Genomic DNA, 16504 nt, shown 5'->3' with positions numbered 1-16504 from the left:
CTGTCAGAGGTCTGGGCAACCAGCTTCTGGCAACACCTCCAATCCACCTCACATGGAGCAACGGCCACCTTGCTTGGCCTTTCAGGGAGGTCTGGGGTGGAGTGGCGGCAGTTCTAAGGCCCTGTCCTGGACTCTTGCCCAGGGCCCAGAATCTCGAAGACCACCACTGCTGAGTGCAGGCAGATCTCTTGATTCGGGGGCCACAGGGAGTTCTCAATGCACACTGCTCCTTGGAAATTCAATGTCTTGGTCTACTTTCTCCATCCAGTTTCCTAGGGTATTCTCACACCTCCTAGGGCTGTCCTCAGAACAAAGTATTTTCTGTCTTTCTGCCGCTCTGCAATGGCCCCTCTAGTACTGTTATGAATAAGACTGTTGGTGGGAGTTACATGTTGGAATTGTATGTTGGAAATGTTCGTCACACCTTTCGGCCTCAGTGGTCCCCATCTATAGAATGGGAGTCGACTTGGCAGCCTTGCAAGCAGGTCTTTGTGTACGTAGCATTATTTTAATGGTATGAGGTTGGAATCCTTGGTGTGTAGTAACTCAAGAGGTAAATTTGTATTTTTACAGACAGGTATCCTGCTATACGGCTTGTGAGGGATAGCCAATGATAGTCAATGGCTCTGCCCTCTGGGAGGCCATTTGGTAACTAGATCTACTCTAGGATTGCTAGTGGTAGGATGTGTCACCAGCACATCAATGTAACACAGAAGTGACAACGGGTAGTTCTAGGAATTGCAGATTTCTGTGGTAAAACTATGTAGTTTTACCATAGAGTTTCCAGCAATTCCTGGAGCTACCATTGTCTGGAAGTGATGTGCTGGAGGCCTTATTTTTATTTATTTTTCTCCTACCACTGCTTGGAGCAGTGGTGAGCAACTGAGAATATTACCTGGAGATTTGCCCACCTTAAGCAAGCAAATAGTAAGCATACTCCACCCCCTAAGAGGAGCCATTTTGTAGCTTGTCCAACTGGTGGATCTTGGAACCCTACTAAACAAACAATGGAGATCTGCCCACTCCTGCTGTAACTTACTTAAGTTGGAGGGGCAAGTACCTGTTGCATCCAAATGCATGTAGCATTACCATCTTGAGTTCTTACTTTACAGGAGAAACGGCTTGGGAGGACAGAGGTGGAGAAATGGTGGAAAGGAGTGCTTGATAGTCCTCCTTCCCAATCTTGCCCTCCTAAAGTGACTTTTCTGCTTTTAAAAATAATCGTGATGAGAGTATTTCTTAAAGGCAACTAGAGTGTGGTTTAGGAACATAAGAAGAGACTTACTGGATGAGAACAAAAACACTCTTCTAGTTTTTCTTCCTGTTTTCCACCCATGGTCAGCTTCTAGGGCATGAAAACAGAAGCCCTTCTTGTTCTGCCCAACCCTCTGGACAGTAACTGGTACTCTGAAGAAACAGAAGAGTTGGCCGTGTTAGTCTGTAGTTGCAAAATAGTAGAGTCCAGTAGCACCTTTAAGACTAACCAACTTTAGCATAAGCTTTCGAGAGCCACAGCTCTCTTTGTCAGATGTATCTCGAAAGCTTATGCTGCAATAAAGTTGGTTAGTCTTAAAGGTGCTACTGGACTCTTTGCCTTTGAACATGGAGGCTCTATCTGGCTTGTGTAGCCAGGCCCTTAGGAGCATGCTGGAAAATAATATTTGCCCATCCTTTTCCTGTGAACTCCTCCTTGCCATCCTTTGGAAAAGAGAACGTGCTCCCCTCGACTGAGTCCCATGTGTTGATTTTCTTGTGAAGCGGAACGAGCTGTTCAGCAGCGGCCTTGTTAGGGCTAGAACTGGGGGACTGTGCAGCGATGACAGAACCTGCTTTAAGTAGAAATGGTCATTTAAAAACAAGACACAGTGCTGACAGGTTGAATCCTGTGAACCACAAACTTGCTAGAAAAATAATGAAGGGTAGGTAGGAGGGGAGGAGCAGGAAGGGAGAGCTTTGGAGATTCGGATTTTTTCCCCTTTCTTTCAAAGGAGTAGGGGAAAGAAGGATCCCTGACCACAGCAGTTGATCATATTACAAAAGTAACTTAGCTTTGGCTACACAAAGAAGCCATTGACTTGTGGGAGAATAACCTACTATGGATTCTGAGGCTGAATTATTTTCTTCTCCTTGTTTTTGTCCGAGACCATTTTGGCACAAAACAGCCTTGTAATTCAGAATATTGAAAACTTGGGGGCAAAAGCCAGGGAGCAGCCAACATTCCTGTGGGCGGCTTGCCGCTGTCTGAATTTCCCGTGTTAGGGTTTTATTTAAAACTCCAATTATAGAACTTTCCTGACGGGGCTGGATTCAAAGTGATTGGCAGCTGCTGTGCTTTGATCACTGGCCTTATAGAACTTAGACAAGCAGAGCGTGCCCTCCTCCCACCCAAAAAAGCCCCCAGGTGCCTGATGGTTTTGCTCATGGCCTCTGAGGAACTTAGCTAGGAGATGGGTGCTTTCCCTGAACCGGTAAGAGGGAGCAGGTGGCTGAAAGTCTGCCCAGGAGGGCATTCAGTGGGAGGACATGGTGCCTGAGAGCATTTAACCCTTGAGAAAACTCCGGGTGGTCCTCTTCACTGGTAAAGGAGAGCCAAGCTCCCTTCTCATATAGCACGGTGGACTTGATGCTTTCACAAACGGGATATTTTGCAGAACTCTGTGGCGGGGACCAGACTGAAAAACTGAACAATGTGGCTGCAAATGGACAGAGCTGGATGCAGGTTTGTTTTGCTTTGGTGACCAAACCGAAGCAGGGGTTTTGGGTGTGTGTGTGTGGAACAATCACATCATGACATTGTCCTCTCATTATCCACTATCTGGGAGTTCCCCTGCATTGCTGCTCTTTCCCAGACTTGGGAATTTTTTTTTGAAAGATTGCAGAGTGCATTCGTGTGCCATGTGGATAGGAAGGGGTGTGTTATTTAAGGTCTTATGCTCACCTGAGCCATTTCCTGAAACTGCCATTTCTTCCCCACACTAATGCACAGGTTTTTCAGACTTTAGATTGCCACATGCAATAATATTATAAGGATCTGTTGCCATGATCTATTGATCCCTCTGAATTCCTGATTTTATTTTTTTTTAAGTCTGTAGCCCACTTTCTTTAACATGTGCAGCATGACTTACACTGGGATGTGTAGCGTATATGTCAGAGGGACCTATTGGGTAGAGACCGTGACGTCGCTAGCAAAAGATAACACAATCCTTCTTTGCCAGTAATAATCAGTGCTCAGCTTGCAAAGGTTGAACCACATGAGCTGAAGAAAACTGTTCTCAAAGCAAGGAAAAGGAAACTCTTCTTCAGCTCACCCTTTAACCTCTACTTTCCTTTTCAGATTTTGGTGTTAGGCCACCATGCAGATGTAAAAATGAGGGAATCTGTCAGGTTCTGCCTTTAGATTGGTCAGTTTCATATACCCAAAGGAGGGCTATAGTCCTGCATAAGACTGTTCCCTAGCTCAGCTGAACAACTCCTCTGCCCTAATAAGAGTTACACACTTCTAAGTTCATTGAAATCAGTGGGCTTTATTTATTTATTTGATTTATACCCCGCTCTCCCCACGAATGGGCTCAGGGCGGCTCACAACATCCATAAAATACAATAAATTAATCATAAAACTATAAAATCAATAACAATCTTAAAACAGTCATTAAAATAGTTCAGGTGCCTTATCAATAGGCTACTTAAATAAACAGTCAGGAGTCCGTATATAGGCATACATATGAGCACAGCACATGGCTGAGGGCAGTCCCGGGAAAAGTGGTGATCTTAGGTGGAAAAGGGGGGACACCTGCTGGTCCTCAGCCAAAGGCCCAGCAGAACATCTCTGTTTTACAGGCCCTGCGGAACTGTGACAGGTCCTGCAGGGCCCGGATCTCCAGCGGGAAAGCGTTCCACTGGGCCAGGGCAGAAAAAGCCCTGGCCCTCGTTGAGGCCAAACAGATATTGTCCAGGCCAGGGACCACCAGGAGTTGCTTGTCGGCAGAGTGCAGGATACGTAATGAGAGCAGGGTGTAACTCTGCTTAGGATGGCACTGTTAGGCTGGTGGGGGTTTTTTTGCCATTAAGTTGCAGCTGACTTATGGTGACCACCCAGAGAGTTTTCAAGGCAAGAGACAGTCAGGGGTGGTTTGCCATTGCCTGCCTTTGTATAGTGACCCTGGACTTCTATGGTACTAGAAGTCCCATCCAAGTACTAACTAGGGGCGATTCTGCTTAGCTTCTGAGAGCTGACAAGATCGGGCTATCCTGGACAAAATAAAACAGCAAACCTGTTTTATTTTAGCTGCTCCCTTATCCGTAGGTTGCACACGTCACACTTTTGCTTGATCTGCTCAAGAGCTTTTTCCTCTCGTTGCTACCTCCTTGTGGAACAAGTTCCTGGAGAGAATTTGGAGGACCCTGTCTCTTCCAGCTTTTAGGAGGGCCCGCAAGACGGTTTTTGTTTGAGAGAGACTTTATTTTTGCTGCGGGTTCACAAACAGACATTTTAATGACAGCCATGTTTCTGGTGTCACGCGATTTGTTGTGTGCAGGGTTAAAAAGGAAAAAAAATCCTTTCAAATTAAATGTTATTTCCTTTCTATCTGCTACATTTTCATTCCACCGTTTCGCCAAAGAGCTCAGGATTTACTTTCTATAAACATCCTGGTTCACCTTCCTTCTCTTTAGAATTTGTTCATTAACCCAACGTATGGCCTTGCTGTATCTTGTTTCCAGGTAGAAAGCTCAGGTGTTGCCATAAATGCAAACCAAAAGGCAGGAGCCAAAGGGTTCTTGGTCCTGGGTTTTTAGCCCCTGCTTTGTGCCCCGTGCCCCTGAGCAAGCTGGCCCATCAGTTACAGGACCTGTCCAAGGTAGTACTTTTTTCCTGTTGCACTTTTATTGTATATTTTTGTACTGTTGCATGCCAGTTTGGGGGAGAAAAACAGGGAATAAATATTCTGATAAATATTCTAAGCAAGTAGGTTCTCACCCCCCCACCCCCAAATTTCCCTCTTGTGTTGTTCTAAAAGTACTTGTTCCTTTGCTCCATCCAGCTGGGATCAAGATGACGACGCCAAACCCCATGACTGATGATTTCCTGTCTTGGAAAAACGTGTCCACAAAGTCTCAAGAACATATTCTTTATCAAAGTAAGAGAAACCTGGGGCTGGCATTTTGGGTGGTAGATGTTCCAGGAATGGGCAAACAGTTCTGTTTATTGTTGAGAAACCTGACAGTGGACTTGAAGGAATGCCTCTGTCCATTGGAACCTGCCTATGGTTTGAAATGGGCTTCTGGTGCCCTGCTCTGTGTGCCAGAGATAGCTGAATTAAAGCTGGTGGGTATGTAGGACAGGGCCTTGTCAGCTATGGCCCCCAGACTGTGAATTACTAATTACAAGATTAAAAGACTAATCAGCCACCTTGTGGAAACTTAAGATTTTTATTATTATTCTTATTTCAAAAGCTTTCTAATGTTTGTTGTTCTTGTTCTAATCCAGTCATCTCTAAAGTGCTTGAGAATGATGCTTGAGAATGTCTTTCCTGGCGCCTGCTTGCTTCTTTCCCAAAGTAAAAATCCACTCCTGACTTTCCCCTACCCCATAGAAGCAGGAAGTACTTCAGAAGAACCCAGGAAACATCCGCTTTTGTCTACAGGGAGCACCCATTTGGAAACAGCTGCCTCCATCATAGGAGGATACTTGGCTTAGAATCACCTAATATTTTATGATTGGCCCTGCCCTCAGAGGTAGCCATTTTGTGGTGGTGCCCTCCATCTACCCTCCAACTTCTTTAAGTACCCGCAGGGTTCAACAGGGTTGGAGGACCCCATTCTAATCTTTTGTTGCTTGGAAGTTGTTCTTGTTGATTGGGTTGCCTTGAGTTTTATTTATAAATAGAAAAGCAAAGAGGGTATATTTTGATGAAATAAAATTTCTGTGTTATTTTTTACCAAGCAACGGGGATTGGCCGCATTCCTTCAGTGCTTTGCTTGTGAGCTTGTAGAGGTGTAGTCTTGCCTCTTGGGGCCAACTCCCACTGCAGTGTTTGATAACAGAGGAACTTCAGAGAGAATAAAGGGGCTAGTGGTATTTTGCTGCTTCTCTAAAGATGGGAGGGACCAAAGATGTAAATCTCGAGCAGGTAAGGGTTGGCCAGCTTGTGAAGCAACAGCAGGGGTTGACTTTGGACTGTGATTCTGTCTTAGCAACAGTTTCCAAAAGGGAAGATTTAGAAAGAAGGGAGCTGGTTTTCCTTCCAAACAGAAGAGTCCTTGGCAAGGATCCGGAGACGTGCATTTCTGGTGCAGCAAGCTGAAGCAGGTGTTGAGTTGGTGTTTCTCAAGCTGCAGCCTCTTGTGCTACAGGACAAGCTATTTATGAAACGGGGGGGAGGGGGAATCTTTCAGAAGTTGTTTGTGGTACAGAAGGAGAGAAGGGGGCTATTGTTCACAAATCCAACCAGGGATGCCCAAGGTCTTAGGTGAGCGAGGTGTGTTGATTCTTGGTCCTTGAGAGAAGCTTTTTATTAACCTGTGGAGGATTGGTTCAACACAGCTTGCATATTATTGTCATAATTTTTTCCTGGTTTTCTTCCTTTCCTTGCCTTAGGTTCTGGAGCTATTGTGGCAGCCATTGTTGTCGGTGTGATAGTGATATTCACGGTGGTTCTGCTCCTGTTGAAAATGTACAATAGGTAAGTCCAGCAAGGGATGTTGCCTTCAAGCTCCAGTTTTGTTGAACAAGCAGCAAATTGTGTATGGTGCGGGTGGGTGAGTGTTCCCATGTGACTGGCTGAAAACTAAATTTAGCATGAGATGGCTTACTTGCGCAACCCCACTCTGCATTTTTTCCTTTTGTGAGATCATCCTACGGGTTCTATTTTCTGGGACAAAAATATGCATTAAGAGAGTTAATGAATAGGAAGCAGGGTGGAGTCCCAGAGCTCAGAGTCTACACATATGATCAGCTGCCTTGTGATGTATATGTGGGCCCATTGTTATGTTCTCTCAGTAGGAGTATAGCTGCTTCCTACATCAGTCTGGTAACTCCGTATGGACAGGGCCACTAATACAATGACTTCCCGACTCCCGGCAGAGGCAATGCTGGTGTGAGAAGTCATTGTTTAAATCATTTCTCTCCTCTGAGCCTACTGTTTTGATGTTGTCCGGAGTGCTGTGGGAACAAAGTCCTGTTGCTGGATTAAACTGCTTTAGATGGATTAGCACTACCAGGCCTCCCAACAATAGCTCTAGTTGCCCAGCAGGAGGAGGAAAAAAGTTAACATTGGCCGTATTGCTAGGTCACTTCCAGGGAAAACCAAGAAGTTGATGTAGGATAGCTCTAGAAATCACTGGAAACTCTGTGGTTTTACCACAGAGTTCTTGGTGATTCCTAGAGCTACCCTATGCCACTTGCAGGTTTCGCCTGGAAGTAATGTAGAAACACAGCCAACAGTGTGTGTCCCCCATGTCCTCCAGTTTGGTGTAGTGGTTAAGAGCATGGGACTCTAATCTGGAGAGCTGGGTTTGATTCCCCACTCCTCCACTTGAAGCCAGCTGGGTGACCTTGGGATAGTCACAACGCTCTGGAGCTCTCTCAGCCCCACCCACCTCACAGGGTGTTTTGTTGTGGGGATAATGATAACATACTTTGTAATCTGCTCTGAGTGGGCATTAGGTTGTCCTGAAGGGCGGTATATAAATTGAATGTTGTTGTTGTTATCATCATCCTCACCCCCAACCCTACTGCTGGTTGAGTGTCCTGAAATGGTACGGTTGAGCAAGGGATGATAACAGCTGGAGATCAGATGATCCAGCAGGTCTCTTTCTCATCCAGGGTTACAGTCTGCAGACAAGGAAAATTGACGTGAATGCCTCACTTGCCAGACAAGAATAGTGAGTCTTGCCATAACATATTTGCTGTGCTCTTTTGTAGACGCATGAGGACGCAACGAGAGCTGGAACCCAAGAACGCAAAAGCCACAATCCCTTCCACATCGGGACAGAACAGCAGTGGCACGGGCCGCCCTACAACAGTGACATTCATCCCTATGGACATCCACGTGCAGAACAGGAGATCATGAGGCACTGTGGGGCCTGCTAGAATGACGAACAAGAGGGAAATTTGGGCCTACAAGCTCTAGAAAGACCTGAATCATCAATGCAGGAGGAGCGTTAGCAACGGTCCATTTTCTGTGACTGGCTCACTAGGCTTCTTTCTTTTCTTCTACTTTTCAAGAAGAGAGGAGATTGAGCACCTCAGAACTGCTGAGAGAACACCAGGGTATGGCACCCAGTCACAAAAGGGGCAGTTTTCTGACTGCAGCTGCTATGACAAAGGGGTAGCTAACAGTTATCCCTGCTGTTGGGTCCAGAAATACTATTCCGTAGTTTAATTTTACTTCTGCTTTGGTTCAGTTCATACATCTCTCAGAATGGTAGATAGGAGCCATCCCCTGCTGTCTGGGAACGCTAAAGAGCTGAAGAGGGGAGGAGTCCTGTCTGCCCACATTTGCAGCAGCCCATTGGTGGCCATTTTTATTATAGAAAACCCAGAGAAGCACCAAGGAAAAAATGAACAGGTATTGCAAATGATGGTACAAAAATGCACATCGTAATGGATGGTCGATATGAACACAAAACATTAAAACATCATAAAGAAACTCTGGATAGTTCTGTTACCTTCCTCAGGTGTAGGTATTAATGTATGAACACAGTGGTGTGGCAGGTATTTTTTGTACCACCAGCTGCAGGTACTTCTTTGTGGAGGGAGATTCATTGAGGTTTTATTGAACTTCATATTTTTTTAAAAATTAGAATCGTAAGCTTCCTTGAGTGCAACGAAAAGGCAGGGTGTGAATATTTTCTTAAAATAATTAAATGTCCATACTTTCCTTGGCCCTTCTCTTTTGGGTTTTTGTACTAGTGTGTTGAAGACCGGTTCCCCCTGCTAGTTTGTTATCCCACATTCTCAGAAAAAAGGCAGGTGCCATCACGTTCACCCTTCACAGCAGCTGCAGCAATCTTTGGAAAGCAGATAGGCATTGAACCAGGCAACCTTATGGAGCTTAAGCAGGTTGGAGGAGTGCTTGTCTGCCATCTTGAGTTCTGTCACAGAAGAGAGGTGGGACATAAACCAATCAACCACTTCCACAAGCAGCCACAGTTTTTGCCAGATCAGGGGAGATCAGCAGCCACGAGAGCAAAAATGAACTCTTGATTTCAATGGGTAGTCCATAGCTGCTAGCAAGAACAGTGTATGGAAACAACAGCTCTTGTTCCTCTCTTTAATGAGGGGTGAAGTAATGATCCTAAGTCTGTCCTCAGTGCCTCTCCTCCACCAAGGGCCAATTAATACATTAAATGAAATCCAAGTGTTGTAGTGTTTCCTGGTCTCGACCTTCAGCCAACACGTCAAGGTAATAGACTGAATCCTTATCCCTGACACGTTGATTTTCTGTGTGCAGGGAATATATTCTTCTTGTATAGGGAGTCCTAGAGTTGTAAAGCTATCTAATGCTCGGTGCAGGAAATCCACAGCTGTGTTGTTTCTAATGGATGGCTGCCCAGAACTCTGCCTGAAGATCTCCAGCAGCGGAGAGGCTGTCACCCTCCTAGGTTACTGATTCCACTGTTTAAACTTCTTTGATTTACCATTAGGAAATTTCACCTGATGTTCAACCCAAATCTACTTTCCTGTATCGAAGGCCATTTCCACGTTATTTGCCCTTGGTTCAAAGGTGTTGAGAAGCATCTGCATCCCCACAGCATTGTGGTGCGTTCCTAGGCTTTCCCCCAGTCTTTGCAAAACATGCTTTGCTCATGAAGTTTTGAGAGGTCACAGCAATGCTGGGATGGCTGCCATATGGCTAGGGAAAGTTGAGTTTTCCAGTCCTGCCCACATGGCAGCCATTATCCACACAGCAGCCACTTTGTGCCTCTAACTTTCCTTACTTGTGGAGGATCAACAACACAAAGGGAATGAAGAGGTGCTTGTTTCTTTAATTCCCAGCTGAGAAGCCTACAAGTACAGGCATGAAACAGATTCTGGGGATGGAAGACAGAATTGTGAATTCTTGAAAGCCACAAAACTAGCCATGGGTAAAGCCCAGGTTCCACCCAAAGGCAGGACTAATTAGTTCACAGAGTGGAGCTAAGTGGGGTAATTACTGTCAAAGACTGCAATCAAAAGGCAGAACCAATAGAAAATACTAACTCATCTACAATGCAAAGCCTCTTCATACAGTTGAGGAAACATCCTAAGGGAAGCAACAAAGTCAGCCAAAGGTAGCTGTTGCGTGTTTACAGAAGGCACAGAAAAAGTAACTGAAAATGGAAGTTAAAATTGGCTGCAGGCCTCCTGCCGTGTAAAAGCCTTAAAAGTGTGCTATAGCAAATTCCTTTGCCTTGTTATTCCAGTGGAAAACTGACCAGTTGGCAACCAGGGGTGTGACTCTGCACATGGTTAACCAAGCCTTTGCCACATTCCACATCCATTTCATTGCCACATTCATTTCATTGTGGCTCAAGTCTGCACATTGTTAAATCTTGGTGTGTCCTCTTGCCCCACTGTACCTCTTCAGTTGGTAGACTGCAGGTGGAGTCTCGGCATAGAAGCAACTGTATTTATTTCTTCAGGTTGGTTTCTCGCATCTTTGTTTTAGTAACGAGAGAAATCAAGTGCAAGGTAGCAAACAGCAACTGCTGCTTTTCTATAACTTAGAGGAAAGTGTTTTTTTAAACTGTTCATAAATATAAATCATTTAATTTGTGCTATTCAATATCAGACTATATCTTACTTTTGTTTTTGCCAAGGCAAAAACAAAACCATGATGTTAATTTGCCTAGAATTTTATTTTTCAAACACTCTTGGCAATTATACAAAATATTTTGCAGTTCTTTGTAAAAAAAAAAAAAAATAGCCAGAACTAAAAAAGCAGAACCGGTGTCAGATCTGGTCCAATGCCAACATGCATGGCTTTTCAGAATTCATGTTTTGGAGCAAGAAAGTATTTTTTTTATGTACTAAGGCTGCCTTACACTAAGACAAATGATTTATTTACCATCAGCTGTGCCTAGCAGTGCTTCTTGGAGGTCTAAATCTGTACTCTCATCTTATTTGTGGTTTTTAAACTGAAGATGCTGGGCATTGAACTTGGGACTTTCTATTTGCAAACAAGATGCTTTTCTGCTAAGCTGCTGCCTTTCCCTGCCTGAATGTGCAGATGAGATCACTAGCATAGTGGTTGTTGTTGAGATACAGCACTTTTCCGGTTTGAATCTCATTTCTGCCATGAACGCACCAGGCGGCCTTGGGCAAGCCACTCCTCAGCCCCATCTGTATTGTTGGGGATCGTAACACTGACTTTGTTCACTCCTCTGGGTGGGCACTTAATCTATCCAGATCGGTATACAAATGAACCATTATCTGACCAAGTGAGTTCCAGGTCTCCACAACCTCTTTCACAGTAAGTCTGTTATAATAATTGTGAGGCTATGCTGCTTATTTTCTAGCACAGAGGTATTCTGCAGCTTGTGGAGAGCCATATTTGCAATTACCATCAACCAAAAGAGCCACATTTATTTCCATCCCTGGCATGAGGCCTGCACCTCAGAGAGGTTTGCAGTTTACCTGTTCCACTTGCAGCAGCAGTTCAAGAGATGAGAACTGTTTACCATCCACAAGCCCCGCTAGGTAAGCGCTTGCCCACTTTCCTGAATCGTGAGGCAGGTGGCATAGTAGGGAATAATACTCAGAAGAGCAGCAGAATATCAGTATTCTCACAAATTTGTTTCCTACCCTTCCTCCAAGGAGCTTGGAATGACATATGTGGTTCTCCCTACCTCTATTTTATCCTCACGACATCCCTGTAAGGTGGGTTAGGCTGACAGTGGCCCAAGGTCACCCCTCCCATGGCAGGGTGAAGATTTGAACTTGAGTCTCTTATTTCCTACTTCTACTGTCTAATCACTATTCCACCCTAATCTTCAGCACAGATTTGGAAATCTATTTAAAAGATGGCCACCACCAATGTTTCAATAGGATATTCTGTTCAGAAGTCCTAACATACTAATTATTTCACATTTAGGGCAGTGTTGCTTTTTATTGGTATATGCAACTATGCAGCTCCCTCTAGCGTTGATTTAAAAATCTGCCTATCAACACTAATGAGAAATGCTAGAATAGACTGGGGGCGAAACCTTGATTTGTTCAATGCCCACTGATCATAAATATCTGCCAAATCTGAATGAGTCTCTTTGGCAAACAGGACTGAGGAAACCTGAACTTCTTGTAACTCCCTTTCCTACAAAACTTACAGATGTAAGACTGCCCTCCAATGTCGCATAAAATAATTATTACTGTAAACATGAAAAAGAAATTCTAAATCACAACTTCATAAACACTTCCCCAATATGTTCATATAAAGATAGTTGTACACACAATAACATTTAACACTCTATTTTTATTTCACCCTCCCTGTGAGAAATTCAAGGTAGTGAGTATATTTGCAGATTTGACCCTGGTTTGGGATCAGCCCAACTCCCCCCGATATACTTTCTTCCTTCCTTTCACAGTAAACCTCTATCCAATACAACTGCCTCTTGTTTGCGACCTCAACTGCTCTAGCGCAGGAAAAGCTTAACTCAGCCCTACAGCCCCTTCCTCCACCCCGTCTACGTTCACTCAGAAGTAAACCCCAACGCACTTCAGCTTGCTCCCAAGTCAACGTGCACAAGGCTGCAGTCCTCGAGCCAGACTGATCTATGATTTACTTCATTTATTGCCCGCCTTTCCCAAAGAGGCGGAAGAAAGATTACCAAATTGCAACTAACGCAATAAAGTAGTCAGATGATGCTATAAAACGGGCTGAAATTTTTCAGACTTTATAATCCTATCTGCCAGCCTAAGGGAGTTATATAATATTACGTTTACAAGTTACTCAGAGGTAAATGTGCCACACACCCCAATAGGACTACTTCCTCCGTAAGCGTCCACACACTTCGCGCACCATCCTCTCCCCCCTGCTACTTCTCCCTCTCGCGAGCACCTAACCGCCACCCTAGCGCGTCATGACGCACTCACGCAAATGCTCTTCGAGCCGTTTACCGTCTGGGCGTCGTTTTGATTGGCTTGCGCTTCCCCCCACCTCCTCCCGACGATTGGTTAAAACGTGATACGTAAAAATAATAAACACTCGCCATTGGTTGGTCCTGACCGCGATCCCAACCCCTCAACTCAAGCATCGTGTCTCCCACATCCTTCCGCGCGCGGTGAGGCGAAAGGCCGAGACGACGCGAGGACGACGCCACTGGCGCATGCGCACACTGCCTTTCCTGTCCCTGTCGCGAGGTGCATGCCGGGATACGGAGCAGCGCTCTCTGCGGCCAGGCAGGAGGAGTCAAGATGGACGCGGGATTCTTCCGCGTAAGTGCCACTTTCCTGAGGGAGGGAACAGCCGGGGGAATATGAGGGGGAGATGAGTGCGTGAGCGGGGGAGATGAGGACCTTCTCTTACTACGCCTCACCTCAGCCCAGCCGGTTCTTCCCCTTCTTTCCCCTCCCACATATCCGACCCTGTGAGGCGCGGAGAAAATGGCGGCTCTTTTCCAGCGCGCGGCAGAAACCGAAGTGGGGGAGGGGGGAAATCTCCCCTTCTTTCTCCTTCCCCCTCTTTTTCTCTCACCTTCTCTCCTGTTTCTTGTCTGTTCTTTCTCGTGTTTCTGATCATTCTCCGGACTCCTTCGTCGAACTGCAGCTAAAGGGGAAAGCGGCAGGAGAGTCGGCCTGTTCCCCAAATGAATCTCAGCAGCTCACTTCCTCCCTCCCTGCCCCACCACACGTCTGCATGTCTGTTGGATAATAAAACAGAAGCCCTTCATAGGCTAACAGTTTGTGCCTATATAAAGTCCTTTCACAGTTTTTTTATATCATAATAATCATAGTAATAGTTCTCCTTTCTCACTGATTTCCAAGGCGGATTACATACTGCTAGGGAATACAATGCAATTAATAGCTAGCTTATTCACAGAGCAAAGATATAATATGATTAACAGGACATTCGATGAAAAGAGATACAGTAGAGTATGGTAGCAGCAAATTTGAAAACTGACATAAAGCCAAACACATAGATGAAACCTTTCTGAATTAAAACCCAGGTAATTAACTTGACATCTTTAGCAACGTTGAACTACCCAGTAGGAGCATATCTACAGGATAAGTACCAAAATGCATCTGATAAAGTGATCTCTGAAGTGTAAAAATTTCTGTAGAACAGATTTTGTTAGTCCTTTAAGGTACTGATGGATTCCTGTTTTGTTTCTGCTCCTATGGATGCACGTAGTTGACCTCATCTGGAATGGACACATTTGCTGGGTGTCTCCCCCACCTCGCATGGACATATACACGTATGCAGGATACCCCTCTTTTTCCTCACCCCCTTTTACCAGAAAGAAAAAGAAAAGAATCCTGTGTGATGGAATCCAAAAACAAAAGCCAAGACCAACAAAAATAACACAGTGTGCAAGCTTTTGAGTTCTCCAACTTACAAAAGGTGTTCTGTTGTTTTGGGCTTTTTGCTATGGATCAGCACTGCTGTATACTTGTTTACGATTTGTAGTGATTCCTGTGGGAAGTTCATCCATCATATCTGAACATGTTTAATCAGGAAGGAAACGCCACTCAGGTAAACTGGGTGTAAGTTTGCAGTGTATGAGCTGGGGTTGGACTGGGGCCTGCCTCATCAGCTAGCAGGTGCACGTGTGCTCTTGCGTCTATATCTCTGATGAGGAGATGACACCTGGTGCATGGGTCAAAATGGCATGAAAAGCAAGCAGAGCGAAAAGCCTGTAAGATACTTGTGCTGAACACTGATGTAGACAAGATAAGAACTGTGACTCTTTGCAAGAATGGCAAACTGGATGGTGATAATGCAGGCTTCCTTGTCTACTGGGAAAAGGCCATTTTTAAGATCCAAGTAGTAACAGGTGTGCATATGTGTAAAAAGAGAGCTGCCTTTTACCTATTTCATTTCCTTGGGAAGTAGACAAAAATGTACAAATGTTCATTTTTTGTACAATTGTCCTTTTTTTGTTTGGAGGGGCAGGGTCCCCACCTTTCTCCCTAGTGGGGATCCAGAGCACCTTACCATTGTTCTCCATTTTATCCTCACAACAGCCCTGTGAGATAGCTTAGGCTGAGAATGAGCCACTGGTCCAAGGTTACCTAGCCAGCTTCCATGGTAGAGTGAAGATACAAACCTGCGTCTCCCACATCCTGGTCTGATGCACCAACCACTACACTGGTGTATAAGCTCTCACAATAGAAGCTTCTCTGTAACAGAAACCTAGAATGTATATTCAACATTCTCCTGTGGCTGAACATCAATAGCAGTCTTTCTGCTCTTACAAGGACTTATGAGAAGCCCACAGATTCTATCGAACATGTTTCCTGTTGCCTGCTGGGTGGCCAGCCACATATGACACAGGTAGCATAACTCTGGTGCTGCAAAATACTCACAAGTCATCAGTGTTGTGTAGATGTAGTGGAGTTAGTAAGCCAGAATTTTATGTTCACTGTTCTTCTCTGTACAGATCTGCCCCCTCACTCACATAATAGGATTGTGGAGTTTGATTTTGCTGTTTTATGTGATACATTTTTCCAGACTACTCGTGTGTTAGTCTCCCAGATAAGTCCAAATTAGAACCTGAGCACCACCACCCATCCCCATTTTACTGTAGTCCATTTGTCATCCTTAGAAGGCAAGCTTAATGTATGGCGCAGTACGCCAGATCCCACAGTCTCTGGACTAGTGGGGGAGTTCTATAAACCTGCTGAGAGGGGCTGTTATAGGAATTTGTGTAATTTAAGTAATTTTTAAATCTATTTTCATCAGTTAATGCTATGTAGAACTTGACAGTGATTGTTTCCCTCCTGCTCAATTGTTTAAAAAGCCATGAGGCCATTATACAAGTATTTTGAGATCAACATCCTTGTTTTGCCCAGCAGGATAAGTTCTAATTTTGCTAACAGCACATAGTTTGCATGAAATGTGACAAATGTCTTACATTATGAGACTGGCATTGAAATGCCATTTAATAATTTCTGTTGTGATGATCAATACAGCACATATGTTGTGCTAAATTGTGTGACATGGCTTTATAAGCTATTGTGGGGGCAAAAGCTGTCTAGGGACAGGATGCAAAATTTTCTGCACTTGGTGGTGTCATAAGCTGTTAGCATTAAACCAACACAAATTATTAACAAAAAGTTTGATTGGAGGCTTTTGTGACCTTGTAGAATTGTTGAATGGCACCCGGATGGACACTGGGGTGTGACACTTTGCCAAAGCAGCACCCTAAAGGCATTTTGCCATTAGCAAAATTATAAATGTGAAATATTTGTCTGCAGTATGTTTTGCAGACAAAGTTGAGAGAAACACATTAAAGCATATTTTTGATTTTAGCTCCTTCAGTGCATAGATTCCCTTACCTGGATAGCCCAGGCAAGCCTGATCTCATC

General features: G+C 44.6%; 2 protein-coding genes across 4 annotated transcripts in view; both read left to right on the top strand.

Moving 5' to 3' along the window:
• The window catches only part of NCMAP (non-compact myelin associated protein), a 33734-nt gene extending 24371 nt beyond the window's left edge, over positions 1 to 9363 (top strand). The window contains exons 2-4 of the mRNA XM_054999538.1: positions 5040 to 5135; positions 6596 to 6680; positions 7922 to 9363. Of these exons, the coding sequence (XP_054855513.1) occupies positions 5051 to 5135; positions 6596 to 6680; positions 7922 to 8069 (318 nt within the window). The 5' untranslated portion in view covers positions 5040 to 5050 and the 3' untranslated portion in view covers positions 8070 to 9363. The remainder of the gene's footprint in view (positions 1 to 5039; positions 5136 to 6595; positions 6681 to 7921) is intronic.
• A 3980-nt stretch (positions 9364 to 13343) lies between these two features.
• SRRM1 (serine and arginine repetitive matrix 1) overlaps positions 13344 to 16504 on the top strand; it is a 29596-nt gene continuing 26435 nt past the window's right edge. For all 3 annotated transcript variants that reach the window (XM_054998701.1, XM_054998700.1, XM_054998702.1), the window contains exon 1: positions 13344 to 13411. In XM_054998701.1, the coding sequence (XP_054854676.1) occupies positions 13391 to 13411 (21 nt within the window). In that variant the 5' untranslated portion in view covers positions 13344 to 13390. The remainder of the gene's footprint in view (positions 13412 to 16504) is intronic.

This window comes from Eublepharis macularius, chromosome 15 (assembly GCF_028583425.1).
Source record: "Eublepharis macularius isolate TG4126 chromosome 15, MPM_Emac_v1.0, whole genome shotgun sequence".
Taxonomy (NCBI): Eukaryota; Metazoa; Chordata; class Lepidosauria; order Squamata; family Eublepharidae; genus Eublepharis; species Eublepharis macularius.
The sequence above is the reverse complement of the archived record's forward strand: the minus strand, read 5'-3'. Positions and strand labels throughout refer to the sequence as shown.